Genomic DNA, 18,807 nt, shown 5'->3' on the forward strand with positions numbered 1-18,807 from the left:
ATCTAATGCCATTACCTGCCTACCTCTTTTTCATTAATTTAACTATCTCTTGATATTTATTTGAACAGCTGGATGATGAAACTTCGAAAGAGGAGGTTGGGAAAACAAGCAGCACAAAGGTGGGTCTGCACTCTGTATTTATGGTGACTTTTACAAACAGACTGCGTTAACGGTTCCAGTCTAGCAACCAAAGAAAATTCTGATTTTGTCTGCTCACATTCTTGTGGCTTCAAACATGATAATTTAATATACTGATTGAGCTAACTTACTCAAAGACAGGAAATCTTCTTAACACCTTTGATCTCTGGTTTTTTTAAGCCGGGGTTTAAGCAAGGCTTAGATTTGAATGACTATATCCGTTTCCATGGACACTAAGTTTCTAGTTTGCAGTGTAAGTCAACTGAAGCTTAACCATTGTGAATGCAATTTGAAAGTATGGCAACTCACAAATCCTGTGAAAGTTACAAGATTGTCACTTTATACAAGACACGGAATCTTACGTTTTAAGAGCGTTAGACTGGGCAACACTGTTCTAAGACAGATTCTGATAGACGGAGACATAGTAATTACATCTACGTTCAAAATCAGTCAGTTTTTGAAATTTTATATTCTACCAGCATGATTGCGGATCCCTTATGGAAGCAAAAACAGCAGGAAAAATGGAGCTCCCACAATTTGATTTTATTGATAGATGTATGGAACAAAGTAGGGAGTGACACCCTAAGAGATGTCAACAGTTATCAAAGATTATTTTGGCATAATTGTTTTAGAGACCACTGTACAAAATACCCAGCGTAAGTTAGGCTGGCAGTTTAAGTCTACGAAGTACTGCCAGATGATTCGCAAATTTCAATAAACTGAAGAGGGTGTGATGGTGTGTCGATACGGTGAGATAGATGAAGATTTCCATGATGTAATCTTCCGTGCTGAATCCAAGGTGGTACTTCAAAACAGTACAAAGAAACGCTGGAAGGTTATGAAGACGAGTACGTTGGTGTGGCTAAACACCCTGTTGGTGAGTTGAATTTCAATCTGTTTTCTCTTTGTTTTCATTATTTTGTTTTTCTCCGTGCTATATCCAAAAACAAGTTTTACAACAGGTGTTACCAAACTATATACCTCGGTACTCAAACATGTTTCCCCTTCACCATTATAAGATTACACACATCACATTTCCACTGCATTACTATCACACACCCACTCTAACATACATTGCCCTTTGATCTGAAATACTGTCTTAACTGTTATAGATTTGATTCAGAATGCTCTAAATTTATAAACATTACTTGACTCAACAGTAATCACAAATTTTGCAGTAATCACAATTTGACTTTAAAATAAGACAGTTCAAAATTTTGTCAACTGTTGGAGGATAACAATCAGGTGGATACTAGATATTTTTCATTTTAAAAGCATGATTATTATCTTCATTATTAGGTTGTGAATATCCCGTACACACATGTTTGAGATAAGTTTTATTGGCTCATGTGAAGTGTCTGATCCAGAGCTAGGTTGCAAGACTGCACCATTATTTCATGGGTGTGGCCTGTCGCAAGAGAGGGTAATAAAAAATAATGGTACGGTCCCACATCCCTTGTATGCATTTTCGTATTTATACACCTGTTCCTATGATGAGGGAGCAAATCATAATGCAAAGTTACGATTGTTGCAGAATTGCATAACAGAAGACTTCAACACTTTCATCCTTAGTGAGAAAGGAAAATACGATCTTCATGCCTGGGCCACTAGCATGATATACAGTAATGCCTCTCTGGCAATTGAACATTACAAAGATCCAAGAGATAACATTTCCATAGAAAGGCTGTGTGGTAGCCCCTTTCTCACTGCAGTCAGCATTGATGAAAGACACGTTTGCTGGGACTAAAGAGCAGAAAGTCGGGTAAAAAACTTAGCTGCCTTACTTGTAGGTTTGGCACAACGACGAGCGAACATGCAGAAACTTTTAGAGCATGCTATGATGAAGAGGAAATCGCATCCCTTGAGAAAGACCATGAATGCAAACCCATAAACTTTCCTTTTGTGTTACATATGAAGATGCCATATCCATTAACGGACAACCTGAAGCAGCAATATGATGAGCAACAAAGTCAGGGACAGCTTTTTGTTAAAGCACTGGTACCAAAACTACTGGATGCATGATGGTCCATACTCTAAGTGCATTCATGGCTTTGAATGGAACAGCAATGATCCTGTACAAAACGAATGGTATGTTTGTTATGCTGTGATATACCATGAGATGTTCACCATTGAAGTGTGACACACAGAGGATGTGCCCTGTGGTTTAAAGGGACAAAGCCGGCCATTTTTCATGAAATTTGTTTGATACCAAGATACTTCTTATATTGTTTGATATGTTGAAAGATACTGAATGAATGGGTGACCATGCATACTGTCGACCTTGGTTTTAGACAAATGAAACCATCACGAGAATGAATGAATGATCATGACCATTAATTAATTCTCGCGATGGTTTCATGTATGTGTCTAAAACTGGGGTCAACTATATACATGGTCACCCATTCATTCAGTATCAACCTTACACATGTGTTACATTAGCTTACTATACGTATACTTTGCTGATACGTGCTGATATCATATCTCTGCTATATTCTTGATTATGTGTAAATTCTCTGTGAGTGTTCTATAACCACTTACTGGCCTGCCAGTTTGAATTTTGAGTGGACGCAAAATAATTATTACCGGAGATCAATACAACCAACACACTACTTATTTTGAGCTCAGCGTTGAAGTAGTCTTTCCAAGGACACGAGTTTTAATGCTGGAAAGTTTATCATTCATTTATTTGGTGGATTCCTGGAAAGCTATATTTTGTATTTGTCAGCCTTATACATTTATTTTGAAAATATATCTTAAAAGATGCTGTCAAAACCTATCTTTTGTGTAAATCTTTATAAGTCTGTAGATCTTGTACATTGTTGAAAGTGATGCATTCTTTCACTGAAAACCTTGAATTCACGTTTGCAATGGTTTTACTACAATGATATATTCAACTTTTTATATCGACAGAAGAAGGATAATTTCACCATTGAGACCACAGCGATCGGCAGCAGATGAACAAACCAAAGTCAAGCATTGCTGGTGTTGTGTATCGAAAACCAAATTACATGGCCATGCTATCCAGTACCGAACTAGAGGCAGTTGAAAATGTCACGGAAGAATACCTACCCACCGATGTGCAATTGAGAGAGAACCCACCTGTACAGAGGATAGCGAACCTGCAATTGGACAGAACAGCCGACCCAAAACAAACAACCAAACCATGACATAGAAAACCAGCCAGTGTCAGTTACAGACGACCAACCTGAATTGATAGATCCGTCAGAAAATCAGCAAGTGGTCCAAGACACACCCTTTTGAAGTCTACCAAGAGAGGGTCAGAAACCGTGGCGCAAGTTCCGCATCAGTCATTGTTTAATTTGCTGAACCCATCGAGGCGCAAACTCATTCGATGCAGTTCTAGAGATAAACCGGAGTAGAATGTGTATGTGTACAGCTGAAGCGGGTCGACAACATAAACGAGGGACCACAAGCATCCACGCAGCAGGAATACCATATCCTACCATGGTAGCAGCACATGCAGCTACAACTACCACAATACCAAGCAGGGTTCGAACAGTATCCCTCACAACGCCAACAACACCAATCGTAGCTACAGAAACATATATATGTATGGATGAGTATCAGCAAAGAAATGACTGTACATTATACCAGCCATCGCCACAACAACGCATCCAACAACAGGAAACAAAACGCAATTGACAAACAAGTGAAGACAGTCTTCCCTGACCACCGCCCACCCCAAAGCTCGACCGGTACAGTAACGAAAGTGAAGATTGCCAACAGTACCGCACATATCAGCAATACCACTCACTGCCGCTACAGCCACAGCAATATCAACACAACGAAGATTTCCAGGATATAAATGAAGGTATCTCGTACAGTCTACATTTAAACAATGAAACGCAAAAAACGAACATACAGTATCCCCTGGCTACATTCAGATATCTGCAGCAACATGAGCAACATCAACGACAACAACAAAATCTGAAACAACAGGAAGAACAAAACAGAAGTGACACAAACAGCGCAGACAGTGTCCCGCCACTCCCGCCCACCCCAGATTTTGACCGGTTCAGCAATGAAAGTGAAGATTTTCAACAGAATCCACCACAGTGTCAACAATAACAGTCACTGCCGAGACAGTCACAGCAACACCCACGCACGGACAGAGCACATCAGAATGGCTGCGGGTCCCAGGGATAACTAGAGCATTGACGCCAAGGACAACCAACGGCTAATAACCCATCTCACAGAGAAAACAACAATATCTGTCAAAGCATTTCCGACAGTACAGTCCAACAAGAGCTGCAACACACAGGTTTGGTTGGAGGAGAGGTGACTCTAGCCATGAGACACAAATGCCGTCTGACAGTCGACAAACCCTACCACATGGTGAAAAAGCTAGTGTGGAAACTGTTCCCTAAAGAAGAAAGGCTGGGAAAGTCTGTCAGGAGTTCGGAGCAGAAGAACAACGCAAAGGAGGCACTAAGTCCCTGCCGCATGGACGCAATTAAACGTGCAGTTATAATGGATTTTTCTGTTTCACCCACTTGTTCAATTAGTATTGGTGGCATCCACCATATTTATCTTTCCTACTGGCGATCACTCTTTTGATTTGTAATAGTGACTCACACCATTCGTAAAATTCAAATTTTCACTCCTGCAATTTGTAATGGTGGCTTCTATCATTTTTATCTTTCATAGTGACAATCACTCTTTCAATCCATAATGGTGGCTCACACCATTTTTATAATTCAAAGTGGCCATCACTTGTTCAATTTATAATGATGGTTCCACCATTGTTATCTTTCACATGCTGCTGGGAGGAATGGGGGAGGGGGTTTTGATCTAAACGAAGGAATTTTGTTTCTTGAACTTCTGCGACAATCTGAGACGGTCCCTTAATAGGAGTGCAGGATTATTTTCTGATGCAACAACATCATCAAAACTTTCGACAGTTGGAAAAAACAGAACCAAAGTGACAAAAACGGCAAAGATAGTATTCCAACACTCATTTAAAAACTATCTACTGTTGATTGACTAATCAGAGTGCTCAATTCAGGGTGTATTATTTACTCGAAAAGCCTTGGTCACCAAATTCCAGAAACGAATGACAGCGCCATAGTAAAGTACTTTCCAATCAAAAGTGAACATGTCATATTCTGTAGACATCTGGTACGTTTTTTCCCTAATATTCAAATTTGGTAACAAAGCAGAAATCTGCAGCTGCAACACAAAATCTGCGGTGGTACAAACATAAACTAATGTGCCCTAGGGCATTTATAGGATGTTCCATTACATTGGAAGGCTATTTCACAAATAAAAGTTTTAATTCATATCCTAAACATGTTACATTGACAAAGGGGACAGTTGACGTAAACACATTGAAAACGAAAATATATCAGTTAGGGGCGATAGTTTTTAAGTCTGATAAAACTCTCGTACTCAGGCTCTTCTGGTATATAAAGTCCAACCCTACAATAAAATGTCTCGGCCTGCGGCCTCGACATTTTATCGTTGGGTTGGACTTTATATACCAGAAGAGCCCTCGTACTCGGGCTTTATCCTATACATTAACACTTTGAGCGCCAAAGTCAATTTTAGTCACCCATAAAAACTATACCCAAGTCAATATTTTTTTCAGATTTTTGCCAAAATTTTGATAAAAAAATTGTAGCCGATGGAATGTGATGTCCGTTTGGTCCAAAATCATCAAAAGAATTACAGGTAAAATATTGAACTAAAATTTTGGTGGGGAAAATTACAGCACTCAAAGGGTTAACCCAAAAATTAATGAGAATAAAGTGAAAAAATACAACTGTACAGTACATTTTCACTCTGAGACACCTCTCCAGCCCAATGCTTTCAAAGAATGATGAGCAAAAAGTCAAACAAAACTCTTTAATTTGTAAAAATCAGGCTGAAAGTATTGAAAATGACAAGTATAAGATGGTGAAGTAATTTTGGAAAAATGCACAAGTACTTGATGAAAACTTCAAAAGAAAATATTGCTTATCTCAATCTGGGTTTTTGAAAGAACCACTACCTTGATTTTTTTTGAATTTGTGTGTAAATTGCACCTCACTGCAGGTAACCTTGCCAAATGTTCCCAAATGGCTCATTCAAAAGCCTTTGTATCTGATTTGCAAATTTCTTGATATTATATTGCTATTACTGTCATTTTATGATAAGAGTGTGTTGTATGTTTGCTTTTAGAGAGTTTTCCCATTAAAGTTTCATATATCCTGAAAATTTTTGACTGGTGTGCTTCAAATACATAATATGATATTAGTCTTGATGAGTTTGTGAGTGATAAAAGTGGTGAATCTGTAAACCCAGTATAAAAAACTCTCCTTTTTGTAATTCTCATTTCTTTACTGTATATTAAATCGTACATTCCAGTAGTGCCATAATGTGAAATATAGAGAGGTGAAAGTCACCATAGAAAGCAATAGTGCCTCTCTCGGCCATATTTGTATAACATTATCACATAATGATATAATATTTCTCTTAACACCGATAATAACTTAAAATATGTCTTGTGACTATACTTTTGAAGCAGCAGTGTATAGCTATATCCAAGAGGATACTCAATCTTACTTTTGTTTCTCATCTAGAGGGCAAGGAAGCCATAATTGATGTCCTTGCAGCATGGAGTTCTGTAAAATTGCATTTGAGCTACTTTCATATGCTGTGCAGATGCTATGTCATGAAGATCATAAAATGAAGCAATTGAATCCAAATGTAAAAGAATGGGAACATCTCGAGATATTAGATGGTCCATATATCTGATTTCTTGCAAAACATGCCACTTTATGGGCCAGTAACACAAACTATTGGCCATGTCTTTTCTCTGAAATATAATGAAGGTTGGCCTTTTACTAAGAACCATGTGGATTCTCTTTCAAACCATGTGGAAGTTTTGTTGTTGACACTGATAAGGCTTTGAGGAAGTAATAGTACATGAATATGCAAAACTTAAAATTAATGTAATTGAAAATAAAGTTTTGCCTGTGCACAATCGTTTTTCCCTAATAAGTAAACTAGCTTGCTAACGGTTACCCGATCGCTTTGTGAGGATTATTATAATTAAAAGGTTCATTTTGTCATATGATTAAGGAAAAACGATTGTGCTAGATCAACCGGATTGAGACTGACCTACCTGAAGGAATATTGTTTACATCGAGCTGAATTTCACCGGTTTCTTTCATTTTCCATTTTTGTTTGCTTTGAAGGGTTCTAATGTACTCTCTTCTTGCAGTTTCTAGCAGATTCACTAACTCAGAGTGAGTGATTTCAAATCCCAGTTTATCTTGCTGTCTTTTCTCTGAAGGAAAAAGACGCAAAAAATAGAGGGAAAAAGCTTTCATAAAAAATATTAATAGTTTGTGAACCAGTATCAAACATGTATGTGTGGGTCACAAAAAATTATTCTTTAATGAGTGAGAGTGTAGGAACATGAAGAAGTCAAAACTTTCTTGAGGAGATGACTCAAGAAAATGTTAAATGTTATCAGTGAACAGCTGGTGCAGTGAAATTACAAGAAATTACTTATGTGTGACTCCAAGAGTTTGTTAGTTGGAGAACACTATCTATGATTCAAAGAACATATTAAAGGCACATGAGCTGCAACTTTTGACATTATTTTTATGATTTTATATTTAGATTAAAATTAATCCATAGAAAGGTTCTTACTCAGAGATGTTTACTCAAGTATAATTATCCACTAAGTGGGAATGCATGGGGAGGTTTCAGTAAGACAAATAATAAATGGCCGCCTCCATACAACTACATGATAAACAGCGTAAATGGCACATGAACACATTTGAATCTTTACAAATACAACATAGTGCAACCGACCGAAAGGACAGGAAAGGGATTCACTCCACTTTGACAAAAAATTCTCTGTCTTTCATTTAATATGGCAAGATTTTGAAAATGGCGGGAAATTTAAAATGAACAAAAATCTATTCAATTTCTTGCCTATTCTGCCACAGGCAAAATTTGTTGAGGCATAGTTAATGACTACATCATTCAATTTGCAGATTGCAATGAATATCTGAGACCAGATATGAACTGAAAATGCTCATGTGTTTCATTATATACCAGTTATGTGTAAATTTGAACCTTTGCCACATGTTTTCAACTTCATTGAAAGTATTATGATCAACATAATGAATAATAATCACCGCCCATTAATTCTAAAAGGTCATAAAGTATACAAATATGTAGTTAGCTGAAATAGAAATGTTAAAGTTCTTTGACTGCTGTCATTGTATCACCACTTTATATAGCAAGTGTAATTACCGTTGGCCAAGTCCTTCCGCCATATATGCCGAGCTGTGAAAGCTCATCAGATATGCAAATTATAAATTAGCTGACATGAAAATGTGAAATAACTTTAGATATTGTTTTAACCAGGTATAATCATAGATGTACATAGCATGTTTTGCCAACTTTGATCAAGTAAATCCCAGTATATATCCCTAATATGCAAAGTTCATTAAATATGTAAATTAGGAATTGACTTAAGTAAAAATGCTTAATGATTGTCGATAATGTTGTATCATGGTATCTGCAATATATGTAGCAAGTTTTGTCAACTTTGGTCAAGTCAATTCAGATATATATCTCTTATTAGGAAAGTTCATCAAATATGCAAATTAGGAATTGGCTGAAGAGAAAATGCTTAATGACTTTCAATAATATTGTATTATAGTGTCTTTAATGTACATAGCAAGTTTCATCAATTTTGATCAAGTCAATTCAGATAAATATCCCTAATTATTAAAATTCACTTAATATGCAAATTAGGAATTGGTTGAATTAAAAATGTCTTTTGACTTTCAATAATGTTATATCACAGTATCTTTGATATATATAGCAAGTTTCCACAACTACAATCAAGTTAATGCAGATATACCAGTATATCCCTAAATTGGAAATTTCATTAAAATATGCAAATTCGGAATTGGCTGAAGTAAAAATGCATAAAAATTTCAAAAATGTTGTATCATAGTAGCTCCAAATACATGTAGCAAGTTTCATCAACGTCGGTCCAGTCAATTCAAATATATATCCCTAATTAGCAAAGTTCATTAAATATGCAAATTAGGAATTGGCTAAAGTTAAAACGGTTAATGACTTTCAATAATGTTAAATAATAGTATCTTTAATATACATACCAAGTTTGGTCAAGTTTGATTGAGTCAAATCAGACATATATCCCTAATTGGGAAAGTTCATTAAATATGCAAATTAGGAATTGACTAAAGTTAAAACGCTTAATGACTTTCAATGATGTTAAATCATTGTATCTTTAATATACATACCAAGTTTGGTCAAGTTTGATCGAGTCAAATGAGACATATATCCCTAATTAGGAAAGTTCATTAAATATGCAAATTAGCAACTATCTTTCATGTCACCCCTTAATGCTTCCCACTGCTGATATATCTTGGTGTGATCAACATTTGTAGCAAATCTCATCAAATTGTGTGTAGTCGTTTTTAATGTATATCTGTTTTTTTCTAAAATCATTAATTATGCAAATGAGCAAAAAGTATGCTAGCCACACCCACCAAAAACTAATCAGTTCTTGCCGTTTACTAACTGAATGTATGTACTAGATTTGATTCTGATCTGATAAGCCGTTTTTGAGATATCGGACCAACAGACAGACAGACAGACAGACAGACAGACAGACAGACAGACAGACAGACATCGCTGCGACATATGCTCATGTGTGTAAACACGTGAGCAAAAAATTGGAGGTACCTTGAGGTTGGACAAATTTCGCAGAGTTGCAGCTCATGGGCCTTTAAAGTGTGTGAGGTGTGAGCTCACAGTGATTTGAATAGTTCCTACCTCATTCACAAAAAATATTTTGATTTGCAAGTAATACAGTTTAAGCAGTACTAAGACACATCATACCTATCCATTGATGAAGAGCAGTGGCTTGTACTCCTTGTAATTCATCCTGCATATTTTGCAACTCTTCCAAATCAAACATGGGAAGATCTTCTATGAGTTCCTGGGCAGTTGTCTTTGATCCTTTTCATGGACATGAAACAGCAAAATTGGAAGGAAAATGAGAAAAGAATTGACTATTACAGAATATTGCCTTTCACCCTCTCTACAATTTTTTAAAAATAACATACGAGTAATTTATTGATATATGCTCTTCAAAGCAATTCGGTATAGCTGATACAGAGTATCTCTTATCCTGAAAGTTTTTGTAAATTTACAAAAAAGCACAAACATTTCACATTGTCAAGGTAACTCCTTTATGATTATCAGCTTATGATCACATTTTGGAAATTTTACATAAAACATCTACAACGTCAAAGAGGTTAACACTGTGTCATCTTTCACAGACTGTGATCAAATACATGTACATGATCTGGGACACAGGTTAGCTGATTTTAACGTCATTTTAGTAAAATTTCTATTAGATTTTTAAGGTATTCAGTGTATATTGTGTTTATATTGTCCTCATGTACTTTCATCCCTGAGTGGATTTATCAACTTGTCAAGGTCACATGTAAGTATAGCTATTTTTAGGTAGTAAGCGTGGCCATTTACCAGTGTTCGACTGCATGGGCTCATGGAGTGCAATCTATATTACAAGTAGCCACTACAGATGCATACACACCAACACATTCATAATTAGTATGTTTGCGTATTTAAGGTGAGAAATGCATAAAGTAGGCATAATTCCACACTAATGGAAACAGACGTTGAGAAGAAAGGCAGTCACTAGTGTCTGTTGATGCTGCGGGATGCTGTGTTGAATTCTAAACATGCTCTGGCCTTGAAAAGCTGGCAATAATAACACACGGCACACTGGTGAGCTTATAACCCTGTGAGTGCTGTATTTTTCCCACCAAAATTTAGTGCATCATTTTACCAATTTTTATAAATTTTTCACATCAAATTTCATCAGCTACAGTTTTTTTATCAAAATTTTGGCAAAAATCTGAAAAAAAATTGACTGGGTAAAGGTGACAAAAATTGACTTTGGTGCTCAAAGGGTTAAATAAAGCCTGCATGAATTTTTCCCACAACTTAGATGAGCATCAGACTCTCAGGCATACCTGAATCTGCAACCTTCAGGGTATTCTCATACCATGCCAGTTTATACCCCACATAGCCATTCAGTTGGTCAGGAAAGTTGAGGAGGTATGCTGTGCATTCATCATCGCTGATTCCATTCAACAGAAAATGTACATTGTGGATGGTTCCTTTGACATTCACATCTGGAGCTGAAATAAATTAAAAATTGCTTGCCATTTAGACTCTATTATGTCATGATCCCATCATTAACTTTGGTATAATTCTGTTGCTGACAATTATATGAAATAATACCGCAAAGTATGCACGACGACATTGGCGCGGTGTATCACCCAACGCAAAGCGGAGGACGATGCTCAATGCCACTGTCTGAGTGCATCATTTGTGGTATTTTTGTGATAACTTTATTATTATACATCTTACATTCTTGACTGGGACATCAAATTGTCAGAGTAGAGACCGTTTTTCGTGCAATGTCAAAAATTTTTCTTCCGATTTATAGCAAGTGGAGAACACTATCTCGGACGCGCTTCTGCAAGTTCTGGATAACTTGTGTGTGCAATACATACTAAAGTACAGAGCGCGTGCAAGACATGTTATGGCACTCGTCCAATGAGATTACACAATCCAACACAACCATGCTATAAAAAGACAAACCACTCAAACAACATATCAATCGACGTAAACCATGAGTGACATCAAGCATATCAGCGAGACATCTTCAGATGAAGGCAGCCTGACTCCAGGCCAACCTGATCCAGTCTGAAAGTTTTCAGACTTCGATCTCATGTTTTCTACTACAACCACGACAGAAGTAAAAGAAGAAACACCAACTTCCGACATCATCAACAAGATCAGAAAATCAAGAAACTATATTCAGACACTATACAATACAGAACAGGCGATTTGGCGACAAGACACCATCAAACGATTCCAACAAACGACCAAGGTCCCTAGAAGCCTTCAGATTCATCTGAAGGCATACCAGGACCTAAGCCTACCAGAGAGTTCACCGACAAGTGGCAAGAACTAGAGAGACACTGTGGCAACCAGTTGGTCACGGTACACTCCAACTACCTGCCCAGCCACCTCTCCTTACACCATAAAAACACAGAAGCACACATCAAAAGCCTCAAACAAGAAATCGAAGATCTGCCAAATCAAACTGAAAAGACGAAAGCGAAGCACCTTCTCACCCAACTCATCAAATCAGCAAAGGCGGCAGCGAAACAACAATCAAGACAGAAACGTCCACAGAGACGCACATAAAAAACATCCCAACATAATCAAACCAAACAGCCTTTCTCAAGGCCACCACTCTTTAGAGTTTTATGATGGTAGAGTCTAGAAAGAGTTTGAGGATTTTCTGAATTGGCAAAACCGTTTCGGCCTGATGCTATTTAGTATTTGTAATTGACTTCAGCCACATGAAGGAAGGTGTGATTTTTCGGTTGTTTTATACCTAGTGCTTTTTAATTTACCAAGGGAGATACGGTTCAAAGAAGAAAACATCTTTGTAGTAGGTATAATTCCCGTATTTGAGGAGGAACCAAGCTCTCTTACCCCTTTTCTAGAGCCTTTGGTTGAGGAGTTGGAAATGTTATGGAAAGAGGTAAAGGTGAAGACAAGCAAGAATACTGTTAACCCTTTGAGCGCTAAAGTCAGTTTTTGTCACCTTTATAAAATATATCCCAGTCAATTTTTTTCAGATTTTTGCCAAAATTTGAATAAAAAACTGTAGCTTATATAATGTGATGTCCATTTGGTCCAAAATTATCAACAAGATAACAGAAAAAATTCAAAATATATGGTAAAATGTTGTATCAAAATTTTGGTGGGAAAAATTACAGCGCTTAAAGGGTTAATGGGGAAGACAGTTTTGCAGCATTGTTGTGCTGTACATCAGACTTGCCAGCTCACAGAAAATTATGTGGATTTATTGGTCATTCAGCCACATATGGGTGTTCAAAATGCTATGTAAAATTGCCCTCCGTAGAAACAGAAGCAGCTAGTTGTTAAAAAAAGAGTTAAGCATAAACTAAATTATGGGAGATTCAACAGAGACAACTAGACTTCACGTAAGAAATTACTACATAACAGACACTCCAAAATAGTACAGAAATCTGAATTGTTGAACAATCAGAAAAGAAATGAAAGAAAGTATGGTGTTAAGTATTCCTGTCTTGTTGAATTAGAATACTTTGATGCAAGCAGATTCTGAGCAACTGATCCTATGCACAATTTATTTACAGGCACAGCAAAGAAAGTATTCACTACATGGGTAAATGAGTGCGCTCTCACTGAAAAGAAAATTGAGCAAATGATGCCAAGGATTGATAGCATCAATGCATCATCTGAATTAGGGAGATTACCAAGGAGAATGAATTCAAATTATGGAAAATTCACAGCTGATGAGTGGAAGAATTGGACTTTGGTCTATTCTTTGTTTGTTCTTCAGGGAATAATACCTATGAGGAACACTTAGAGTGTTGGAAAAATGTTGTACTTCCCAGTCAATATTTGTGTAGATCAGCAACTAGCGCAGATGATCTGATGAAAAGCTGACTTCTTGCTGTTGAAGTTCTGTCACTCTTTTGAGAAACTGTATGGTGAATTAAAAGTAACCCTGATCTTACACCTTCATTGCCAACTTAAGGAAGTTGTTGAAAATCATGGGCCAATTCATGGCTTTTGGTGTTTTTCTTTTGAATGTTGTAGTGGGTTTCTTGGGAGCATACATACAACAACCGATCGATTGAAACTCAGATGATGAGAACGGTCTTGGCTCAATCATTTTTCCTATGAACTGAAATCAAAACTTCCAAATGAGTTTTCAGATCAGTTTCTGTCACTGTGCCTAGATAAGTGCTCATCTGCCAGTTATGACAGTCAGTTACTAAAGCCATCGTTAATGTACCATTTAATTCCTGCTAGTGTTTCAAGGTTCACAAATGTACACCCATCATTGTGGACTGATGCCAGTTCAATTAATATAAAAGCAAATGTAGTACAGTGTAGTCTTGACAATGATGACAGACTTATGTTTTATAGCACGTACAAGCAGGTGTATATCCAGAGCTTAATTTGTCAGGTTATGTAATAGGACCAGAGAACAGACACCATGAGGCAGTTACGATTTATGCGGCGGTTCAGCTGCATTTCCAGTTGGCGGTTATGACTGAAACAGCTCCATTCATGTAGTGAATCTACGCGAGCGTGAATAAACTGTTCACAGATCACCTTCGCTCCCAGTGGATCAAGTATATGCAAACGGCAAAGTTGACCCATAACGGCAACTGACACAACACCACCTCATCAACTGGGTCAGCAGAGCATGGGCCAGTCACAGCTGACATCACCAACAGCTCACTTTTGACAAAGGGCATAAGCAATGAATTGGACGGCTTAGAGGATAATTTAATTTAACTGAAGAAAGTCCTGCTGCAGACTGTGGTGATCTTGACGCCAAAGCCACCAGTCTGATTTTTGATGATGAAGGGGACAATGACATTGACTTTGAAGGTTTCCAATTTGATGAGGATGGGAATTGTGTGGATAGGCATGACATTAGGTCATGCTTCCATCTATGAATTGTCATAATGATTGCTTTTGTTCAACCACACACGTTCACCTACGCATCACAGATATTTGTTGTTTTCACTATTTTTCGTATTTATATATTTTTTGGTGTGTGTTTATATCAGGGATGTAGAAAATTTTGGCTAAAGGTGGCAAACTCCCAAACATTTTCTTTTGAGTTTTCGTCGCCCACCAAAGTGCTTATACTTGGACAAGTACGGTGATATATATTTCTGCACAGAATATTACAGCTAGCAACACAGCTACATGTAGCAACACAGCACACCCATCTTTAGAGTAAACACATGCGGGCATGTGCATGATATGCACCCCCATCTGTCTATTGTAACGCAGTCACATTCACGAAATTATGTGTGGTATTTTTTTGGAACATTGTGCCAATACCATTATGCTTGTTATATGCAGTTGTGGACACAATTGTGCAAGCAGACTGACTTACTTGCAATACTGTTTGGATTTTTCATGACAGCCTCTTTCCAACTTGAAGTACAGCTCTGTTGCCTTCCACTTAAATTTGCATCACTGTCACAAACCTTGCATTCCAGTCTCACCAGAACCCCAATCTCATGCTTTGATTCTCTCAACCAGGACAGAAATTTCTTTGACCTGTTGAAAGTCGCACCTTGAGTTGGTGCTAGTGAGCTGGTCATTTCAGTTAAAGAGAATGTCCTTTGCTATCGAGTTTCTATGTTGTGTCGGTGGCTGGATTGTCTTTTGTCATGAATTCTGTGATGAGTATTCATAGGCATTGAGCAATAGTTGTTTCATTTTATTTTCCTAACAGAAAAATCGAAGCGTAGATGAGACCTACAGTGATATCCGCATATTTCAGCATATTGAATTATATGATACTTTTTGCATCAACCAAATAATAACGTTGAGTCTATACAGATCTACAACTTTGCTTCCCTTTTTTCTGAAAAAACACAGTCTTTTCTAATATGAAATGACAGATCCACTTCCATAGGTACAGTTTGGACAACAATAACACAATACAAATCAAAAATATACTAAAGGAAATTTTAAATTGGTAAAATTTGACATCCTCAAACCTAACAGTCAAGATGACGAGAGTAAGCTCACCCTGGACTGGAAACCATATTAGTACCATTTCAGGTGAAATGATGTTGATGTTTTCATGAACCATCACTATAACTTAAATATGGAGAGACCCAAGATTTATAGACGTTAAGTGATCTTATACTGCGACTCTTGAAGTCGATTTGCAGATGCGAAAGGATACAGTTTATATTTGTAAGGGGATATGAAATATGCCGGCATCTCCCCTACTTTCATGATTTTCACGACATCCATGTTCCTGGCACCAATCAGGCATATCTACAGAATACACAACATAAATGAACATGTCAATATTTTGCTTGTACACTACAGATTGATATTGTAATATGCATGTGAATTCAAACACACAATGGGTAACAATTTTCACAATTTCAGTATACTATGACAGAACTCCATGACCTTGCCTTGACGTTTGTGTGGTACGGAAGTTATTTTCACGAGTGATGCGGTGTATCCTGCGGCCGTATTTTCACGAGCGAAGCGAGTGAAAATACAGCAAGGATACACCGCATCACGAGTGAAAATAACTTCCGTACCACACAAACGTCAGGGCAAGGTCATGGAGTTCTGTTATTATTACATATGTTCCCAAATTACACACGTTGGTAACTTCGTCGAATTCTTGGGTCGGCGGATGGATATTACTTAACCTATAGAGTTATTCGCCCCTCAGCTGGTACACTCAAACAACGTCACTCACAAACACATGACACTCCAAATGTTTTCAAGGGAAACCGCTCGTATTTTATATCATTATAATCGAAATTCATGTACACTGGAACAAGAACAATGAGTAAAACTTCAAAACGAGAAAGTCTAATTATGTTATCGGTTGAATCATTCAATCTGAGTCGGAATCGGAGTAGATCACTGAAGGTCGGCGACGTTTGGAGGCGATGCAACGACGTCGCGTGATATACAGGCGAAGACTGTTGAGATAGGGAATTATTTCCGGTGATGTTGAAGGTAAAGTTGAACGATCCACCACTGATTTGTGCATTTGAGAACATCCCTGGTAGTTGCGGAAACTGATGGAGGGCATTTTGATGCATTGACGACAAGGGACCTCGAATAGCATACGAAGGACCGGCCACCGGTCGCGGTGTATGTTCGGCCGGCATCAGGCTTGTACTTCCGGTCGCGGTCGATTGTGGATCACATGCAGGTTGTATATCGGCGAGTATGTTGCTCATCTGACGCTGCTGGTCTGCACTGGCCATAGAATAGCGGTTGAGTAATGTTGGATTTTTGTGCCCGCTTAGCTTAGTTGTGAAGTCACAGTTGGTGGAACGCCGGCATCGAGCAGTCGTTGTACGCAGGCTTTACCGTACGAGCGCTGTCAGTGAGTCCCGTCGCTCAGAAAAAAAAAAGGGCTAGCAATTGATCTAAATCAGGTGGTGGAATGTTCAGAACTTCGCAAGTTTCTTCTGTCATGGTGTGAAACCATTCCTTGAAAAGTGCCACTTCGCGTCTTGTTTTCATTTCCGTGTTTTGGTTTTCTGCGGTGCAACTTTCGACATGTCAGCTGTGTTGACACGGGCACATCTCCCTGTGCAGTCCCAGACGGCACTGTCAACGACGCTACCGTCGCGTTATCCTTGGAAAATACTTGTTTCTCAAGTGTCACAAGGTGTTTCCATTGTGTCTCCGTAGTAAAATTCACTTTCGAAATGATCAACATATTCGCAATTTTGCCAGTCGTAATGCCGGTCCTCCATCGAGCGGGTTTCAATATACAGTAGACGACAATAGTATTTGAAAGTTTAAAGTAGTCCGCCAAATTTGATACTCGTTTGCATAATTTAGCGTGAAAAGACCGAAAAATTATTGAATGGGCACGTGACTAATTTGCATAGTTATTTGATGGCTTGTGACATTCTCCCTCAACCTATAAGTACGTTTTTAGCTGTTTGACAAGGAGTTTATTGTTAACATTTTGTATTATTATGATAAAATTAATAAAGTGTAGGAAGCAACTGTGTAGTCAATATGATATGCAATTTATCCTGCCAAAAACCGAATTTTGAAAAGGAACTATTTTTCTCATATGCACATTACTGAGATTCAATACCAACTTTATGTGGTGGGGCACAATAGAATAATCTGCAGTACATATGTAATAATGACACATACACCATTCTAACCATATTATATGAAATTTGGAGTAATAAGTTGATAATCACTGAGTGCCAATACTTCTGGTTCTATTATCCCATTTGTCAACATTTCAGGCAAGGTTGAAGGTTACATTAAGGAAACTTTGAGTAAAAGTGTAAGGCTTTCACTTTCAACACGGATACTGCCTTAATGGAGAATGATTTTTCAACCACAGTATTTGAGTTAGGTTTTGTAAGTACTGATGAATACATTAGGAAATTCCCAGCACTTAATTGTTGATTGATGCAGGATGACTCTACAGATGGGATGTATCCACCTGGTACATCGGCATTTCACAATAATTCAACAGAGCCATTCCCTACGTTATAACGACTGTCCATACTTGCAAAGTTCACAGCTTGGATGTGAAGTATTGATGCTTTGTCAGAGTCCTTCCGTTGAGTTGGTGTGAGAAAACTTGTCTGTCTGGGTATATCACAGGGAGCATACATGTGTAGTTCGGCTTGCCATGTGAAAAATAAAATCATCAATCCTACCTCAGGTTGTGTAGACCTTTTCATAAGACTTTCTTCTCGGTCAAAGACAACTCTGAATTTTTCTCTTCTGCTTCCATTATCTTTATCCTTCCACTTTGTAAGGACAAATCCAGGTAGGGCAACTGAACTAACACCCTGCAGGGAAAGAAAATGCAGTCCTAAGTTAATACAGATATTTACTTGATCAAATTCACATTTAAAGGTATACAGTCACCTGTAATCTAAATTTGCCCATATATGGTCAAAGGGGCGTTCCTTGGTATTCAAAATGTTCATGTGAGGGTGCTCTTTTTAAAAA

General features: G+C 37.7%; 1 protein-coding gene across 1 annotated transcript in view; it reads right to left on the reverse strand.

Annotated features, from left to right (window-relative positions):
• LOC139147942 (mdm2-binding protein-like) overlaps positions 1 to 18,807 on the reverse strand; it is a 139,334-nt gene that overhangs the window by 88,301 nt on the left and 32,226 nt on the right. Inside the window, exons 6-11 of the mRNA XM_070719176.1 lie at positions 18,510 to 18,644; positions 16,019 to 16,113; positions 15,215 to 15,417; positions 11,199 to 11,366; positions 10,036 to 10,155; positions 7,265 to 7,429 (exon numbers count right to left, since the gene is read on the reverse strand). Of these exons, the coding sequence (XP_070575277.1) occupies positions 7,265 to 7,429; positions 10,036 to 10,155; positions 11,199 to 11,366; positions 15,215 to 15,417; positions 16,019 to 16,113; positions 18,510 to 18,644 (886 nt within the window). The remainder of the gene's footprint in view (positions 1 to 7,264; positions 7,430 to 10,035; positions 10,156 to 11,198; positions 11,367 to 15,214; positions 15,418 to 16,018; positions 16,114 to 18,509; positions 18,645 to 18,807) is intronic.

This window comes from Ptychodera flava, chromosome 13 (genome assembly GCF_041260155.1).
Source record: "Ptychodera flava strain L36383 chromosome 13, AS_Pfla_20210202, whole genome shotgun sequence".
In the NCBI taxonomy this organism is placed as follows: Eukaryota; Metazoa; Hemichordata; class Enteropneusta; family Ptychoderidae; genus Ptychodera; species Ptychodera flava.